This window comes from Balaenoptera musculus, chromosome 18, assembly GCF_009873245.2.
Source record: "Balaenoptera musculus isolate JJ_BM4_2016_0621 chromosome 18, mBalMus1.pri.v3, whole genome shotgun sequence".
Lineage (NCBI taxonomy): Eukaryota > Metazoa > Chordata > Mammalia > Artiodactyla > Balaenopteridae > Balaenoptera > Balaenoptera musculus.
Genome location: NC_045802.1, coordinates 12,323,585 through 12,343,590, shown reverse-complemented (window position 1 = coordinate 12,343,590; position 20,006 = coordinate 12,323,585). Strand labels below are relative to the sequence as shown.

General features: G+C 42.8%; 1 protein-coding gene across 6 annotated transcripts in view; it reads left to right on the top strand.

The window, feature by feature from the left end:
* The first annotated feature begins 634 nt into the window (after positions 1 to 634).
* DCLK1 (doublecortin like kinase 1) overlaps positions 635 to 20,006 on the top strand; it is a 328,712-nt gene continuing 309,340 nt past the window's right edge. For 5 of the 6 annotated variants that reach the window (XM_036831575.1, XM_036831577.1, XM_036831576.1 and 2 more), the window contains exons 1-2: positions 768 to 896; positions 5,641 to 6,035. In XM_036831575.1, the coding sequence (XP_036687470.1) occupies positions 5,660 to 6,035 (376 nt within the window). In that variant the 5' untranslated portion in view covers positions 768 to 896; positions 5,641 to 5,659. Of the gene's footprint in view, positions 897 to 5,640; positions 6,036 to 20,006 lie in introns of all 6 variants that reach the window. The other variant, XM_036831579.1, reaches the window with a different exon arrangement.

The following is a 20,006-nucleotide window of genomic DNA, read 5'->3' as shown; positions in this document are numbered from 1 at the left end:
TGACTCAAGTCTGGGGGTCAAGTGGAGATGATGGGTGGGATCTATGCACAGATCTGGCCCTTCCCAATTAGGGGGCCTGAGGGTGACACTAGTGCGGGTAGGTTGGGAGGGTCTGGGGATGGTCCTCCCAGGAGGGGCTGCATGGATGTGTCCTGGATGAGAAGTGATGACAGGGCCATCACGTTGGCTTTCATGATCCTGGGAAAGGTGTCAAACCATGAGGTCACATCGAAGTGTGTGTACGGTGGAGGGGGAGGAACTGTTTCCCTTGCCTCCCCTGAGGGAGGGGGTCTCACGGCTCGGCCACACCTCACGTCTCCGCCTTGCACGTTTCCTGGTTCAGACCCGGTCCACGTTCTCTCCGCCTGTCCCCAGGTCCACCACCGACCGGCCCCAATCTCCAGACAACCACTCCCGGGGCCTGGGGAGGTTAGGGGGTTTGCTCCAGCCAGATGCACTGAGGTCGCGGCGGCGGGAGAGGGCGAGAGGAGGAGAAGGCCCGAGGCGCAGCCGTGGTGGGCGCGCTCTGCCCAGAGGGGCGGGGGCGCCGAGCGCGCACGCGGAGGAGGAGGAGGGGGCGGGGGGAGCGAGTGCGCCGCTAGATCAGGGAGCGCGCCCGCCGCCGCCGCCGCCGCCGCCGCCCTCCTCCGGAGAGAGGCAGGAGTGAGGCTGTGCGAAGCGCCGCATTTCGATGAGGAGCGGCCGAGGCGCGTCCCTCCGCTAGCGGCTGCAGCCCAGACGCCCGCGGTCCAGCAGCGGCCGCCGCCCAGCCCCGGCCCCGCCGCCGCCGCCCCGCAGCCCCGCGGCCAGGCCGCGCCCAGCCCCGCGAAGACAGCACCAGGAGGCGGCCCCGAGCGCGGCCACAAAGACCCCCGGCGGCGTCTCTCCGCGGACCGGTGCGTGGTTTGCTTTCGCCGGGGAAGGGAGCCGAGGGGCGGGCCGGCCGGGGGGCCCCTCCGGGGGCCCGGCAGCGCCCCCTCCTCCCGCAACCGTGGGGTCCGGGGGAGCTCGGGCGCGGAGGGCAGGCCGGCGCCCCCTCGGCCGCCGCCGCCGCCGCCCTTCCCGCCGTTCCTCGAAAGGAGCTGCCCGGCCGCGGCCGGGGGCAGTGTGTGCAGGCGGCCCTGGGGCTGCTGGCACCTGCCTCTTTTGTCTGGTGCCACCGGGCTGAAAACGGGGAGTCGGGCGAGCGGGGCCCCCATTCTTTCGGCCGCCTTGTTAGTGGAGATGGAGAGCTAGGGCGGAGGAGCTGGGCCAGGTGTTTATCATTGTCAGAACTGGCCGCGGAGCGAGGACCAAGCGTGCGCGCAGAAGGAGTGGTCGGGCCGGGCCTCTTATTGTGTGCGTGCTTCCCCGTGGGCCCGGGAGGGTGGTGTGTGCTTGAGGACGGGGCGATGTGTGCGCGGGGGGTAACTGCAGTGTGGGTGCTGCAAGCACGTTTGCGGGGCCTCGAGTTCCCTCGGGGACGGCGGGGCTGCCCCGTGTACAAATTAGTACCTGCAGTGCTAAAAGCCTGCGGAGAGGAAATGGCATTTCCCTCCTAGCGGGAAACGCACGCACAGCCCCGCACGGCCCCCCACAAAAGAGGCCGCTGCTGAAAACCGGGTCTGCTCGGAATCCCTGCTGCATTGGGCCAGGAGAGGCTTGCAGGAGATGGAGCGGTTGAAAGGTTTCATTCAGGCCGGCTTGCTCTCCCCGCTTCTGTGAATGTGTGTCCAGATTCTGGTGCACACGCGTTCAGCGGCCACACGGCAGGGTGTTCCATGAATACGTTTTATGAATGTTCCTAAATATATCTCTTTTCGCCGGGAAAGTAGGACAGCCTTTTAAGTATGAAATGTCACATGAATGCGGGTCAGAAGGATTTTAAGACAGGTTATATGTAGGAACAGTGTAAAAGGTATGCACACATCCTGTGATATCTGTGTCCAGCGTGGTGCATGCACACTGAAGGTGTGTGTGCCTCTTCGTGCGTGCCTGTCCTTCCACCTACATCCTAATCCCACTGGCAAAATGTGCCTTGGGACCTCCAGATCTAGCAACTATTTAGATGTGGTAGCGTTTATGCCAAATTATTTGTTGGGGTGTGTGTAATCTCCAAAACAGGAACTCGTGTGCTCATCTAGAGAAGGATGAACACACAGTTTCTTCAAAATGGTGAGAAATCCCATAGAGAGCCGTCGAAGAAGCTGATTTCTTGACCTGGCAGTGTTTATAGGAAAATCTCTCATAAGACCCAGGCCGGGTCTTCCCTACCCAAGCCTCTGTGAGCTCTGTGGCTTAGGTGGTGCGGTTACCTTCTCGGTCCCAGGACACATGGGTGTCCAGGCCCTTAGCCATCTATGGTCTGTGAACGCGTGGCTGTGCCCTTTAGCCAGCTTCCTTGCAGAAAGTGGGGACCTGTGGAAGCCCAGTGAATCTTCTTCAGGGGCTCTTGATTCGCATATATGACTAAGCCAATGGAATTGCTGAGCCAGCCAAGCAAGGGAAAGAATACCTATTCTGAAGCCGCACATACTATCTGGAACACGAGGATGTCTAGTGTGGTTTTTGACATGCATTTAGTGGTAGCTGTAGCCTTGAGAATGGTTTCACTTGGAGTGTGGTTTTTCTTTGTCACCAACATCGTTGCCTACTCTGGGGCAGACTCAGTGAAGGGAAGTAAAAGATGTGGGCCCTGCTGTGGTTGAACACATGATCCAGTTTGGAGAAATATACAAATAAAATCAACTTTTCTCTGTTTTAAATTGATCTTTTTTTTTTTTTTTTTTTTCCATTTGGTGTGGAATTCTTGGTTCTAGAAGCCTGTTCCCTCAAGGGAATTCCAACAATTGCTAAATTATTTGACCTTTGCAGATTGCGAATCAACAAGAGCCCCTTGGAATTAGATTGGCACTCTGGTGACACAATTGTGCCATCCTTTCCGCATGTCCTGCATGTTTTCTTTTGGTTTATTTGGATTTGGGAGGAAATGCCTAGGGTTGGAAGAATGATCACTGCCTTTAAAAAATAAAACAGAACCTTCAACAGCCAGTCTGACCTTTATGCTTTACGAAGTTTGCAGAGTCTAGTGAGGTGGCATGGGTTTTTGAGTACTGGCAGCCTCATCCCCCCAACACACACGTCCCTTTTGGAAGACAAAAGAACTCCTTTTAAAAACGAATAATTAAAAAGAGTAGGAGCAGTTATGATATCATGGGCAAAATATTGGCTCTGTTAGTAGCTGTCTGAAAGATTGGATATCAACTAATAATTGTTCTGAAGTTATCTAACTTCAAAATCAATGCACCCAGTTCATACCTACCTCTATATGGTATATTTTTTCTGGAAAATGCAAATTTAGACTGTTAAAAGTTAAGTTATTGAGTGGCATGCGGCAGTTTTCCTATTTGGAGGAAAAAAATACACAGAACTAATAACCACTCCAGATTGAACCCCAGGCCACTGCTCCCTCCCCCCGTAAGGGTCAGCAGTAGAATCACGAGCAGGTGAAAACGTTGGTGGCCTGGTGACCACGCTGCCTGGTCTCTGTGCACACAAGGACGTCCTTGGCAGTTAAGTGGCCGGCCTGAGGTCACAGAGCGAGTGAGGAGTGAGGGCTTTAAACGCCCTGCTTTACATGTGATGATGGGCCAATGCCAGGGGCTTTAGGCCTCTGGGACAGAGTGCACAGGTCTGAAAGGAGGGAGTGCCAGCTTCAGAGGCAGTTGGAGTGAATCTGGGTTCAAGTCCCAAGGCCCTCAGTTCTGTCTTTGGGACCCTGGATGCATCCTGTGCTCATCCTTAGTCACAGTAATATCCCCTCCCTCATTGGACTGGCAGGAGGTTTTAGCATATTACACAGCAATTGATCGCCACGTAATAGTGTCAGGCACGTCATAGACATTCGATAAATGTGAGCTTTTTCCACTCCACTCATTTCAGGAGTGCACAATCTCTAGCAGTGCATGAAGCTTTTGAGCATGAATTTGTAGCCGTTCTGAATGGATCAGAGGTCAGTTTACTGAGGGTGAAGGAAAGGTCAGGGAGGCTTGGCAGTACTTTGGGTTGGTTTGGACTGACCTTCGGAAAGGTGACATCGTCTGTGTGGTGGGATTTGGGGAGCACTTGTAAGGTTCTTGCCCCCAGTTTTCCATTGCCCTTAAACTCTATTTCAATATGCCTGAAACTTTGTCATTAAAACTTCTTTCCTTTGAATGTTGAGGTTTTCCCACTTTCCAGATTGCCCTGTTTAAAACACGGATCCCCTGTGAGGGGCAACAGCACGAGCCCTTATCAGCTAACCCCTGAGCAAGGATGAATGGATCCCACGGGCAGCTGCCGATGACAGGCCTCCATGGAAAGTCAAATGGGGACCGTAGGGGCACAGGTGTACCTTTCAGAAGGTCATGAGATGGAACTCCGTGGCGGGGGCGGGGGGTGGGGGAGTGAAGCTCACCTGGAGCCTCCCTTACCGGAGGGGGAGATTCTCTTCTTACTAGTTCTTTTTGTGACAAAGTCAGGAACAGAAAGGCAGATTTTATTAATAAAAATATTAATACTTATCACAGGATACACATTACCCTAAGTGCTGTATGTGTTTTAACTTATTTAATAGCTGATGTTAACTATGAGGTAGGTACTGTTATCTTTTCCACCTGTGATTCAGGAAATCGAGGCTTAAAGTTGTTTAACAAGTAGATTTCTCAAGGTTACGCAGCTCCTTCCGGGGTCAAGTCTCGGTCAACATCTTCAAATCTCGATTTCCTCAACCACAAAGACAGAGAGAGCCTTAGTGGAAGGAAAGGCCAAGTGCCCCAAAGAAGTAACTTCCATCCCTTCTTGTTCTCCTTGTTGCTGTGCTGCTTCTCCTTTTCCTTCTCCTTCTTTTCTGCCCCTGCCTCCTTCCCTTTCTCCTCCCTCCCCCGCCTTCCTTTTTCTTCTTCTTTTTTTTTTTTAATCCACCTTATCTGAAGCATTAAATATAAGTAAATGAGTTATGGTGAGTCCACTTTTTAAGTAAATTTCAATTGAATATGTGAATATGTTGGAAAATCTCTTTTAAGTTGGTAGAATCTATAGATTTTTTGCTCTTGGTCTAGCCATGGAGAGTACAAACACTAGGTAAAATGTTTACAGTCTGACTCTTAAATGCTACCTGCCCTCTTTTGATTCCTGGTCCACCACCACTACTGTATCTTGTATCTTTAGCCCTGTAGTGAAATGAAAGCTCATTTCCTACCTACCTTTGAAGTCAGGCAAACCTGGGGCAGAGTTCTTGATTCAGGCATTTCTCAACTGTATTACTTGGAGAAATTTAGGAGAAATTTTTCTGTGCCTCAGTTTCTTCATCTGTAAATCGGGTTAATAATACTTTGAAAGGTTTGTTGTGACTGTTGGAAATAATAGCTGTTCAAAGCCTGACGTGCTAGGCGGTCAGTGCATACAGCCGTATTCTAACAAAACTGGGGTTGATTAATAAGCTGTTTCCACTGGGTCTGCCTCTTCTATTTCTTTGTCTTTTCTCTCCCAACTTGAGAATTCATATTAAACATATCATCGATTATAGCAATATCTCCATCAGCTGCTCTCAAGCTGAGCCTTTCAAATCAGGGTGCTAAAATAACATCATTGTGTGGCTGTTTGTGTTTCTGTGCCTCCCAGGTTCAACTTTAACTCCGTCATGTCCTTCGGCAGAGACATGGAGCTGGAGCACTTCGATGAAAGGGATAAGGCGCAGAGATACAGCCGAGGGTCGCGGGTGAACGGGCTGCCCAGCCCCACGCACAGCGCCCACTGCAGTTTCTACCGAACCCGCACGCTGCAGACCCTCAGCTCTGAGAAGAAGGCCAAGAAAGTTCGTTTCTATCGAAACGGAGATCGATACTTCAAAGGGATTGTGTATGCCATCTCCCCAGACCGGTTCCGATCTTTTGAGGCCCTGCTGGCTGATTTGACCCGAACTCTGTCGGATAACGTGAATTTGCCCCAGGGGGTGAGAACAATCTACACCATTGATGGGCTCAAGAAGATTTCCAGCCTGGACCAGCTGCTGGAAGGTGAGAGCTGGGAGATACCTCCCAAGTGGCCCTAGGGCATATGGCCTCGGTTCCCTCAGGTCCATATTATTCTCACCGTCTTCTGCTTGATCTCTAAGAGACAGCATTCAGCCGTGTGGCTGTGATCCTTTCTATTCCACATGGTGGAGAGTTCACTTGTCTGTACAGTAGTGTAAACAGAAAAAAACCCAACAAACCTAATGGTATTCGATCAGGTAGCTTATAGTAATGGGCTGAGGGAAAAAGTATCTTAATTCTACAGCATCCTCTCTATTTTTTCTCACATCCATGCTATGTTAGTTTTAAAAGTCCATTTTTATATCTTTAATTACATAGTTCTAATTTATTTCTAGCTGCAAATTGAACTTTTGCTACCCCATGTCTGAAAGTACTTGAACTGCAAATAACTAATGGATCATGAAATTTTTGAGTTTTAAGGAATCTTAGATAGGTATCAAACCTATTAATTTTTATCACTGGAGACGGAGGCCCCCAAATTCAAGTGACATATGTCTGTGGTTACATGGTAAGATAGTGTTGATGCTGGACCAAAAATTAGATTTGCTGGCTATTCTTTCCAATATGATACATTTAAATTTTAAAATTATTTTAAGGTTTGACTAATTTTAAGTTTAAAAGGATTGTTGTCTTTCTGTGGTATTTGAGGAGTTAATCTGCTCAGTTTATTTTTGTTAAGTTTAACGTAGGTTAACAGTGATTACCTATTTTAGACATTTCATGTGGAAATAGGACTATTTGGGTCCACGGATGAGGCCTGGTGTCTTGTGCAGGCAGAGTAGGTTGCCTCCTCTGGAATATACGTGTCTCAGGACTGGCTCTGTTTGAACAGGGCATGAGGTCTCTAATCACCTTAGAAATCATAAATGAAGTGAAATAACTTGGGAGAAAAATAACCGGGATTAAATTCATGCTGAGATGTAAATGAGGGTAGCCGATCCTCTTTGGAGAGTCGATTTTTCTAAGTTGAGGTCTCAAGGTCCTGAGGAAATATTAGTGCAAAGCAACACGGGAAAGGAAGTTGGGAACGTGGGGAGAGCTTGATTTCACCCCGAGTTCATCTTTACTCCAGATGTATTTGCCCAGGCCCTGTAGTCTCTCTGTGTCCTGGACGAATGCCATGCCCTGGCTGCAAACAGGCAAGCAGTCTGGTCTTCCTTTGGAGTCAGAGTTTGTATGTGATTCAGGGCTGAGGGCTTCTCTGTCTTTCTCCCATTTCTCTTCCCTTGACCCCTTGGCAGGGATGCCAGCCCAGTCACAGTATGACTGCACTTGAGAGGGTGTGGAGGAGCTGGGTTTGGTTATGTTTATTTTGTGGGAATTCACATCTCTTTTCGATGACTCATCACCCTGCCAAGATGCCTGTAGACTTGGCCTTTTTCCTTCTCAGATGCTGGAACTTCCAGTAAATTAAAGGGGAAGAATGAACATAAAATCTTTGTGTATCAGCTTTGATTTTTGTGCCTTGTCTCTTCATGGCCTTGGAAAATACAGGATAAATAATTTGGTGAGATATTCCAAAGGATCTGGATAAAGATCAAGTACAAAGTCAGGTGTATGAGCAGTCACCAAGCCATCCCTTTGAGGGCTGATGGTCTTGTAGGGAAAATATGCCAAGATCTCAGAGCACCTTCTGAGACATCCTGGGCTTGGCATTCTCTGGTCTAGAGTCACTTGTGCAACATCTGTGAGGGGGAAGGGTTACTTCAGTCAGTTTCTCACCCAGGATTGATCTTCACTCAGAAGTGGCAGAGATATTCCCATGATTCCCATCCACCAAGGAGAAGGTGTGAGAGGTGGGAAATGACAGTACTTTATATCCAGGGACCAGCAAAATCATGGCATGCTCGCCACCATCTTCTTTGTCGGTTTTTTTAGCACAAAAGAACACCTGCCCTGAGAGGCTACTGTCCTGAGTGATGATGATAATGATAGCTCACAGGTATTGAGCGTGTGTCTTGCACGTATGAACATTTTCCATTCTCACAGTGATCCTGGGAGGTAGGTGCTGTTATCATCCTCATAGTAAGATGAGAAAAGTGAGGCACAGTGTGGTCAAGTGATCTGCCAGAGTCGCACAGCAAGAAGTAGTAGAGTTAGGATCTGAACCCAGGAGGGCTGGTACCAGCACTTGAGCTCATAACTGCCACTAAGAAGATACTGAGTGGGGTATTCTTAGTGGCTTTTTAAAATTGAAGTATAGTTGATTTACAGTATTGTGTTAATTTCTGGTGTACAGCAAAGTGATTAAGATGTATATATATATATATTCTTAGTGGCTTTTAAATGAAATCTTATTGTATTAGCTTCTTCTTGAAAACAAATGTTTTTAACCTTGACTTAATTCCAGGAATGACAGATACTGCTCCCAGAAACACTTTACTATTTTCATTTGCCTCCAAACACCTTTCTCCCTGATCAATAAGAAGTTAACTGCAGATTGAATATTCTGATGTTAAAAAATTCCTTTTTGGAAAAAAATACCTTTTTCTGATTAAATAAATGGTAACTTCAGTAAAGTAGGTAAGTTCACTTATTGGCTGCATTTAAAAAAGTTTTTCAGTTTAAACAGATTTTTTTTTTTTTTTCATTTATAACACTGACAATTAGCCTGCAGCTGCACTTAGTGTTGAAATAGCTGGAAATTCATTTAGATTTGCCTCTTTGTCAATTATGTTTTTTGCTTAGTCTGATAAAATGCAAACCGTTGCTTCATATTCATCACTAGGTTCATAGCTCCCACTTTACATACTAATTTTATGTAAACGTCAGTGCATGCTATTAGCTTCTCATTTCCCCTTCCAATATGATAATGTTTGCGTTTTAAGTTAAATCCTTTTAGTGAGTGCTGTGACAAGTATATCTGACTTGTAATGGTTTTTTGTGAGTTTGTTCATTCTCACTTATCTCAGACTAGAAATTCTGACAATGACGTATGTGAGTTTCTTTATTTATAACGGTCTGATGGTCACTTTCACTGTTGTATTATTATTATGCCTAAATTTGGCTTAAAAATGTTGATAAAGCTAGCTCTTGGCCTAGAGTATAACTGTATGAGTGGGGCGTGTGTGTGTGTGTGTGTGAGTGTGGGTATATGCTTGATTGTGTGTCTATCTGTGCATGTATGTTTACATACACACACATGTTCACGCATGCACTTCAGAGTAGACCATGGATGACACTCCTAATTGTTTGCTTTCAAAATGGCCTTTATATGTTTAAAAAAACCCGTGATGCTCAATAAGGAAAGTTGAATTGCAGGCCAATTTCTGCAAGCGATTCACCTTGAGACATGGCCTCATTTTCCCAATATTGCCTCTTTTTACCCAGTTTTACACCATTTGTATTCCACTGTAGCTATGCAGATGTTGTGAGGATAAATGAAGGAGTAACATTTAAAACCTTTGAACCCTTAGGAGAAAGCTGTAATATACATCCCAAGCAGCAACTGATTGATTGGTTTTTCTCTATGGGTTGCTCAGGTGTTAGTGATGTGTGTGGAGGAATAGGCATTCCCCTTCCCCACACTTTTAAACAGACTTTTCTTCTTAGTGCAGTTTTAGGTTGGCAGAAAGATTGAGCAGAAAATGCAGAGGTTTCCCATATCCCCCTGCTCCCACACGTGGACACCCTCTCCCACTATCACCAGAGGGGTACGCTTGTTACAGTCAGTGAGCCTGCACCGACACGTCATTTGTCACCCCAAGTCCGTAGTTTACACGGGGGCTCACTCTTGGTGTTGTACCTTCTGTGGGTTTGGACGGAGTTATAATGACATGTATCCATGACTGTGGTATCACACAGAATAGTTTCACTGCCCTGAAAATCCCCTGTGTTCTGCGTCTTCATCCCACCCTGCCCCTAACCCCTGGCGTCCATTGATCTTTTTACTGTCTCAGTAACATTTTTTAACATCTTGTGTGAATGTAGGTCTGAAAGGGCCAGAGCGTTCCCTTTAAGCATTAGGATAAAAACGATGCAAGGATGCTATCTTCCGGATATAAGTAAGTTAATTGGTACATGAGCTCTGCATGTATTAGAGACAAGTCCCTCTCTTCCTCGGCTCGCACGCATGCTGTGACCCCCCCCCCCCCGGCCCACCCCTGCCCCACCATGGACACTGCCTGACTCCCGAGCCCCAGCATAAGGGCTTTTCCCAAGTCCCCATCAGAATTAACCTCTCAGGAATAAACCCAGACTTCACCCCACGGTCAGGGAATCTCTCTCCAACCATGATTTCCAGGGCCCCCAGCTCTCTTGGCAATTTTCCTTTCCCTTGACGTGGTGTCATCTAGTTTTTTTCTCTAATTCACTAGCTTACTCTGTGCCTCTCCCTGCTGCATTGAGTTGTTTTTTTTTTAAATTAAGTTTTGAAAAGCTATAAAACATGCCTCTCTAAAATTCCCCTGTGGCCAACAGTCTACTAGTAGTTTTTTGAGTATCCATCTCCTCAGAGATACCAGTGCTCGTTAAGAAGATACATATCAGTTGCCTGTAAGTTAACATACTGTGCTCACAGTTTGGCACCTTGCTTTGTGCACTTAACAATATAGCATAACACAAGTCTAGAACCACTGTGATCTTCTTCCTGACTTCAGAGTAACCCCTTTTACAAATGTACCATTTTTTATTTAACCAGTCTTTTATTGATGGGCCTTTAGGTTGTGTCCAATCCTTTGTTATTAGAAACAGTTTTGCAGGGAATATCCTTGGATGTTAAGTTTTCCACTCATGTAGGAGAATATGCATAGGATCAATTCCTAGAAGTAATATTGCTGGATAGAGAGGTACAAGCATTAAATTTTTAAGAGCCATTGCAAAATTTCCCTTCATAGAAGTGGTACCAGTTTGTACTCCCCATTAGTAATATATGAGAGTGGCTATTTTTCTACAAGACAATGTTTTACCAAATGTTTTGTCATTTGCCAATCTGTTAAGGAAAGAAAAACATGTATCCTCTTACAGTTTTAATTTTCATGTTCCCATATGTATTGTCTTTTCATAGCTTTTGACCATTTTTCTACCAGGTTGGGGTCTTTTTTGGTTGACTTCTAGGATTTTTTTTTTTTCTTTTAAATATATTAGCCCTTTGTGATACTAATTGCAAGTATTTTTTTCCACATTGTCCTTAGTGATTTTGTTTATTGTGGGTTTTTTTTTTTGCCAGATTTAACAAAATTATATAATCAAATGAATCAGTCTTTTCATTTATGGCTTGATTTTCATGCCCCTTGGGTCCTCTGTACTCTGAGATTATAAAATTGTTGCTCTTATTTTCTTCTAGTGTTTTTATGTTTTTATTAAAAAATATTCTAATGAAAGTCATATTAGTATAATATTTGAGGAAAGGATTCAGTTCTGTTTTTTTCCAGGCTACCTGCCTCATTTTTAAAAGTTTTTATTTTGAAATTAATTTGTACTTAATAGAAGTGTCACAAAGATAGAAAGTTCCCATATACTCTTTTTTAATTCGTTTTTTTTGTTTTTTTTGTTTTTTAAACTTTGGGTTTATTTATTTATTTTTGGCTGTGTTGGGTCTTCGTTTCTGTGCGAGGGCTTTCTCTAGTTGCGGCAAGTGGGGGCCACTCTTCATCACGGTGCGCGGGCCTCTCATTATCACGGCCTCTCTTGTTGCGGAGCACAGGCTCCAGACACGCAGGCTCAGTGATTGTGGCTCATGGGCCTAGTTGCTCTGCGGCATGTGGGATCTTCCCAGACCAGGGCTCAAACCCATGTCCCCTGCATTGGTAAGCAGATTCTCAACCACTGCGCCACCAGGGAAGCCCCCATATACTCTTGACACAGATTCCCATGAGGGAATGACTTACACAGCCATGGTATTAATTATTAAAAGTAAAAACTAACTTGAGAACAATACTAGCAACTAAACTATGGCTTTATTTTGCTTTCACCAGTTTCTCCACCAGTGGCCTTTTTTCTGTTCCAGAATCACACATTGCATTTAGCTATCCTGTCTCCTTCATCTCCTCCAAGCTGTGACAGTTCTTGAGTCTCTCTTTGTCTTTAATGACTTGACAGTTGGAAGAGTGCTGGTCAGTTATTTTGTAGCATGTCCCTCAACTTGGTTTAACCCGGTGATTAGGTTGAAGTTACGCATTTGTGGCAAGGATTCCACAGAAGCGAGGTTGCATCCTTCTCAGGGCATCATTTCAGGTGTATGTGCTGTTGCCATGTCTTGTTGCTTGTGAGGTTAACTATGACCCGTTTAACCAAGGAGGTGTCTGCCAGTTGTCTTCACTCTAAAGTTACTCTTTCCCCCTGTGTAATTAATAAATATTTTGAGGAGGAACTTTGCGGCTGTGTAAATAACTTTCACCCATGAATTTTGGCATTTCTTGCTGGATTTTGCCTGTACCAGTGATTAGGAAGGTGTTCAAAGGGTGATTTTCTGTTTTCCTCGTTACTTGCCTCACCTTTATACACAGGTCCCTTCACTTTCCTGTCTTTGGATCATCTGCTGTGACATCATCAACTCCATTATTTTAACCACTCTTTTAAGACCAATTAGTCCCAGATCAGACCCTTCTTCAGCGCTCCAGCCACCTGGATATATTCACCCTATACTCTAATCCTGAGTCATTTCATCTCAACGTGTATAGATGTGAACCCATTCTCCTAGGTTATCCCGAATTTAATCCTCTTCTTATCTTCTGGATCTTGTTAAATGGTGTCACCATCTAATTCAACATCACTGTTGGCTTCTCCTTCTCTTCATCCCGCAAATCCAAGCTGTCACAACTTACTGTTGATTCTGCTTAAGACATTTCTTCAGTTTGTTTGCTCCTTTTCACCACCATTATTATAGTTTTCAAGTCCTCAATACTGTTTTAAAAGTATTACTTTTTTTATTAACCATTTATTAATGGAAGTATATTAATTTACAGTGTTGTGTTACTTTCAGGCACAGCAAAGTGATTCAGTTATACATACATATATATCTATTCTTTTTCAGATTCTTTTCCATTATAGGTTACTATAAGAAATTGAATATAGTTCCCCATGCTATACAGCAGGTCCTTGTTAGTTATATCTATTTAATATATACTAGTGTGTATATGTTAATTCCAAACTCCTGATTTTATCTCTTCCCCCCCACCTCCCACTATCCCTTTTGGTAACCATAAGTTTATTTTCTATGTCTGTGAGTCTATTTCTGTTTTGCAAATAAGTTCCTTTGTGTCATTTTTTTAGATTCTACGTATAAGAGATATCATATGATATTTGTCTTTCTCTGTCTGACTTACTTCACTTAGTATGATCATCTCTAGGTCCATCCATGTTGCTGCAGATGGCATTATTTCATTCTTTTTTATGGCTGAGTATGTATATTCCATTGTGTATATGTACCACATCATCTTTATCCATTTTTTTTTAGCTGAAGGAGTGGCACGTTTTTATACAGTGAGCATTATAGAAAATTTTGAAAGATGCAGAAACGTTTAAAAAAATTAAATAATGACTCTTCATATTCCTGCCCCTTGACCCTTGTCATCGCCTCCCTGTACTGTTGTAATAGTCTCCTAAGCTGAAACTATATATCTTAGTTTTCCTTTTTCAGCTTGTTTTCTCTTTTCCTTTTATAGAACCTGTATTTGCCCCTGCTTCCCATTCCCATTACAGCCTCTCTCAGATGAGGTCCTTTAGGACACCTGTCCTGTGCAGTGAGTGGGCTTCAAACCAGTTTTCCTGCACAGAAACCAGGCCGCCGACAAAGCGTGGCATACCGCACTTTTGCTTCACAGCGGCTCTCCGCTAACATAGAGGACACAGCCCTCAGTCTTTATCGTGTTTCTCTCAGTGGTCCTGCTCCTGCCCCTTCCTTGTGTTCTGGCTGGTCTCCCGTTACCCGTTGATACTGGGCTCAGCTGCTGTCTTTCCTTGGGTTTCCCCACCTCTGGGCCTCCTTGTCTCTGGGAGGAGGGTACGATGGGCGTTCTCCTGAGGGGGCACGATGGCGTCATGCTGCAGTCCTGGCTCCGCAGGCCGACCAGCCGCAACTGAATGCTGCTTCCACCTCTCCTGGCTGGGTGGCGCTGAGCAAGCTGCCTAGCTCCTCGTGGGTCAGCGTGCTCTGGGAGAAGAGGTCTGTTAGTTCTTAGCTCACAGTATCGTGGTGAGGATTACAGGTAGCATGGCATGGGTTACAACAAGATCTACTGATGGCAAACATTAAGTTAACCTGTTCTGCCAATAGCATCTGCAGTCTCATCCCTTCAACCTACAGAACAAGTCTCCCACAATCTAAACAGTTCTCGCCTTTGTCTTGCTTACCTCTCAACCCAGAGCTCTTCTACCGTGAGAAATACCTGCATTTGCTGTCTCTACTTCCTCAGCTTCCAATCATACATCAGCCCCTTGATTAGCATCATTACACTGTAATATACTTGCTTATTTTATCTCAGTGTCTCTGGAAGTCAGGAGCCATTGAAGTCCTCACTGTCTGTCATGGTAGTAGCAAGGACTCAGTAGATATCACTGGAAGAAAGAGGAAAGACAGAATGAATGGATAAATGAACGAACGACAGCAGTCTGACATCGTTATCCAACTGAAGTGGCTGTTACGAGGCTGCATGTGGCCTCCTAATGGCCAGGCCAGTGATTTCTTAGGAAACCTTACCTTTGCTGCTGTTCCTGGAGCCTCGGATGGTGATGTCTGGGTCTTTCCCAGCCATGTACTCACCACCCCTTGGTTTCCATGGCTCCAGGTACCTGATTTCTCTCAGTTCCCTTCAGTGGCACTTCCATCTCTGGGCACTCTCTCAGTACTGCTGTTGCCCTGGATTTCATCCTGTCCAGCTGGGTCGGGTCTCTCTGAGCATTTTCTTCCGTTCGCATAGCTGCAGCTAGCCCATGCATCTCCTTCCCATACCCCAGACCCATATTTTCTAACTGCTTGCTGGAAAATCTCCAACTGCTTGGCTCCTAGGAACTTCAAATTCATTATGTGCACAACCATATTCATTTTCTTCCTTACCATCTAATCCAAACATGTTTCCCTTCTCATTTGTTCTATCGTGGTATGTGGGAAGTTGGCCAAAATAGGTTTCAATGCCATCACTTCAGTGTTGTCATTGACTCTATTGCCATGAGCACTGCATCCAATCAATTGCCAATTCTTCAGTCTAGTCAGTTGATTCTGTTAAGGACTCCTCAGAGCAACCGTTTCTCTCTGTTCCTAATGCGGAGGTGTGAACTTTAGTTCCTGGTCTATTAGAATAGCTTTCTAAGTAGCTTCTTGACCTCTGTCTCCCCATGTCCTACCTTCAGCCCTGCCTTCACACTACAGCCAGTGTGGTCTTTCTAAAACCTGGGTCTGATCATGCATAAACACTTTGACCTTGTTGCCTACTGCAGTCTTACTCTTAACTTGTTTGTTCCTGGAACCATTTTTATTTTTTGAGAAAGACATTAATATCAATCAGAGTATCCCTTTACTGTACTGTTCAGTAGAGTATATTAGTATTTTATTTTTATCTGAAATGCTGTTCTCTTTTCTGCTAATGAAAATCTGACCCTCACTTCCAGGGCCAGCATGAATTCCATTTTTTCTTCATTGATCACGCAGTGGGAAGTGGGAAATGACTTTTTTTTTCTCTTCTGAATTAGGATTGCTGGGACCACTTACTTACCAATTATCACTTATCTTGTGGTGGAATCTTTTCATAAACACATCTTGCTTTCTAAGTTCTTTGAAGACACGGTCAAAGGATTAGGATTAGGATTAGTATTCTTTTCAGGTGTTATACCCGTTACTGAGAATTTAGGAGGTTGCTTAAAATTTTTAGATTTCATGGCTAATTATGTTTGTACTTGTTGCAATGTTGTTATTTGTTGCTCTGTTATTTACTTAGGAAACATTTTTAGCAATGAGAATAAACATTTTCCTGGCTCCAAATACAGTTTGCCATGTTGCTTTCCAAAAGGGTTGATAGCAATGTATAGTAACTCTAGTGGCATTTTCTATTTCTATTTTATTTTGTTTTTATCCTTTGTCACATATTTTAGTCCCTTGTATTTTTGTAAATTATAGTAGGCTTTGCACATTATATTAATAATAATTATAATATTATATTGTTGTATTATAGGTCGTCAGTTTGTTTTCCCCTTCTTATTTTAGTTTCTCTAGTTTTCAATTATATCAGTTTTAAATTAAAAAAAAAATTGGATCCCTCAATTTTTTCTTTATGTTATTTTTCTGTTGCTTTAAACTTGAGAAGTTGACATTTTCCATAGACCTGAAATACACATTCACATTTTATTTTCAGTAAGCTTATTTTTATGTACTATTATATAATGAAAGACTCCCATGGAAGAATGATCCATAAGTGCCTTTGGGAATCTTTTTTTCTTGCCTTTGATAGCACTATCAAAATCGTCTTCTTAAACCAGCACCTTCCAGGTAGATTATGAAATGTTGCTGTGTATACTGAGATAGGCTCATAAAATATAATATCCAGAAGGCAGTTTATGACATTTTATTCCATAAATAATATCTTTCATGTAATTTAACTCAGTTCAGCTTCAGAGATTTAAATATATATTTGAATCTTTCCCAGCTTTTACTGTAACTCACAGTAGTGAATTTTAATTTCCAGAGTTTTCAATAAGAAAGTCTTTACTCTGGAAAAATGAGATATATTACACAAAGCCCTCACTTAAGACACTTTTGAATATGCCACATTTGAAACTTAAAGGAATCCTATAGGTGGTGGGCAAGCAGCTTTAATAATGTGAAGAATGGAGATTAGGTCATTTTCAGACCGAGGTCAAGTGATGTCACCGCTGGAATTTACATGTCTCAACCCTTAGCCAATGAAAAACCTCTAGCAATGAGGAAAAACAGGGCAGACTTCTAGTATCTCCTAATATGAGATCTCGTGGAGGAATACCTTCCTAGCTGACTCCACAGGCCTGGTCACCCAGGGAGCTGGTACCATTTTACTGGAAGTTGTCCAGAGTGACTAAGAGAATTTCTTTTATGTGCAAATTCTTTAATTTCTTAATGGGAGCCTGTGGCCAAGTAACATTAACTTTGCAGATTTTTTACTAATAAACTTTGTTAGAGAAAATTTATTTCCATACTTTAAAGAATAACAAAAAATCTAATAACTTAAAAATGCATGTGATATTTTGGAAAAAAAACAAGGACTCTTCGGTACCTCTAAAATAATCTAATATGCTTACACAGAAATTATTATGTTTTCCAAAGTCCCCCAAATACTTAAGCCTTTCAGGGAAAAGTTAACTATATTCTGATATTTTGGGAGGTATTGATTGGATCCAGACATAATTTCATGCTTCATTTTCTTACCTTCTTTTTTGTTTGTTTGCTTGTTTTTGTTTTGTTTTAACTGTTGTTTTCTTTCTCTCTTTGCTTCACAGCAAGTATTAGTTTTTTGGCTTTTGTAAATGCCACAGCAATTCAGACAGATGCTGCTTCTGCAGTTCCTGCTATTTGTTGGGGTGTCTTAGGTACCTAGAGTATTACATTTCAAATTAAGGGTCAATCTTAACATAAAAATTTTTGGCTCTAATAAACTAGAACAAAACTGACAGCATGATAACCAATGAGTAAGTCATTATGTTTAGTGATTTCCAGCTCCACCTCCAAATAGATTTTTATGCCATTTCCTTTAAACCATCTATGATCTTTGCCATCTTGCCATCCTTGTCTAATTTCACCTATAGTAAATAATCCAAAAGTTTCAAAGCACATTTTGGGCTATTTTGCTCAAATATACTTTGATTTAGATAAATTAACTTTTATTTCACTGTGGTAGTAGAAATTATACCGAGAAACTCTGGGATGGCTTAGTGTGTAGAGGAAGCATGTTATGGTAATGAGAAGTTTTACTTTACCTTGCTATTTAATTTAATTAAATTAATTTATTTTTTTAAATTGAAATATAGTTGATTTACAATTTTGTGTTTCAGGTGTACAGCAAAGTGATTCAGTTATACATACATATATATCTATTCTTTTTCAGATTCTTTTCCCTTATAGGCTATTACAGAATATTGAGTATAGTTTTCTGTGCTATACAGTAGGTCCTTGTTGGTTATCTATTTTATATATAGCAGTGCTTATATGTTAATCTCAAACTCCTAATTTATCCCTCCCAACCCCTATCCCCTTTGGTAACCATAGGCTTGTTTTTTATGTCTGTGGGTTTATTTCTGTTTTGTATATAAGTTCATGCATATAATTTTTTTTTCAGATTCCACATATGTGATATCATATTTGTCTTTGTCTGGCTTACTTGCTATGATAATCTCTAGGCCCATCCATGTTGCTACAAATGACATTATCATTCTTTTTTATGGCTGAGTAATATTCCATTACGCAAATATACCACATCTTCTTTATCCATTCCTCTGTTGTTGGACATTTAGGTTGCTTCCATGTCTTGGCAATTCTAATTAGTGCTGCAGTGAACATTGGGGTGTATGCATCCCACTCCTGGGCATATATCTGGGGAAAACCATAATTCGAAAAGATACATACACCCCAATATCTTGTTATTTTTGAATGGCCTTTAACACACATACCTCATGTCAGGTCTTGAACAAAACCTATTGATGATTCTCTAATCAAGAATATAACCTATCTCTTAATTCTCTGCCCAGTTAAGGAAGAGATTAAACCCTGGCTATCCAGAGCCATTTGACCAAATCAAGGCTATGTATTTTTCCCATTCAGAACAATTACATTTGTTAATTTACAATTATCAGTGATATTAACACATTAATCAAAAAGCTAATTTTTACAAGATCAGAAAACACAATCAACTTTAACTGCATTTTGACAGAGGCTGCGTCTCTTGTGATGGGAAGAAGTTCGGAATTATGATTAAAATAAAAGTCAAAATGAGGGTCAAGTAGATTTAATGTAAATATATTTGTACAACTTAACAGAAGCTTATTAACATATGGAAACCCATCTTGGCTTTTCCTGAATTCCTGAGTAATGTAATAGATTCTAAATGACAGCACTGGATGGTGTGTGATCTTGGATTTGGTGGGCCACTCCTTTCTCTCACTTTAGTGTCACTTTCCTCTTAACACAGTATCATCTTTGTTGGGAGTCTCACACCCTTCCCCAAGATTTTTTCCAGTCTTTGAATTCGATAAATGAGGCAGAGAAGTTTCAAAGTGAAAGCACTGATAAAACAGAAGTTTCCTCTCACTGCTGTTGCTTGAACCAAGCCCGTATTATCTTCTCAAAGTTGTCATGCTTTCAGAAATTTTCAGTGTGCTTTGTCTAAGAAGATGTAAAAAAAAAAAGTGTTTATTTTCTCTTTCAACAAACCCATTCCATACTGTTATGTGAATACTTGAAAATTCCTCCCTTTTAAAATTATTTTTTATTCATAAAGTTAAAAATTTTCCTTTTTGAAGTGTAAACCACTCCGTGTTTTTATTTTGATTTAAGTTATTATCTTAGTATATAAACTTCCAAATAATCAGACACTGGCATATCTCCAATGATCACAGAATTCTGACAAAGACTGGTTTTGTCAGCTAAGGCCTGTGTATCTTGTTGCGGGGAGCTTGGGGCATCCTCACATTGTGATGGATCCCAAGTTGAGTGGATCTGTGGTCTACTGGTAACCATAGAAACAGTGAACACTTTACAGTGTAATACCTGTTTACTGCACAATTAGTGCAATGCATCCTCTGGTGATTTTCACTTGTGTAGCAGTTTTGCATTTGAGATCACTTTGACCTTTTCTATCTAATTTGATGGTCACAAAAAACTGGTGAGATGAAAGTGGCCACTGGCATAGCCTTCATCTGACGGGTGAATAAACTACCACTGAGAAGAGTAGGGGACGTGCCCAAGTCACACGCTGAGAGGCCAGGTCTTGAGCCCAGAGTTCCAGTTCCCTTCCCACCGTGACATTCACACTGTCTCTCCACCAAGCCTTCCGA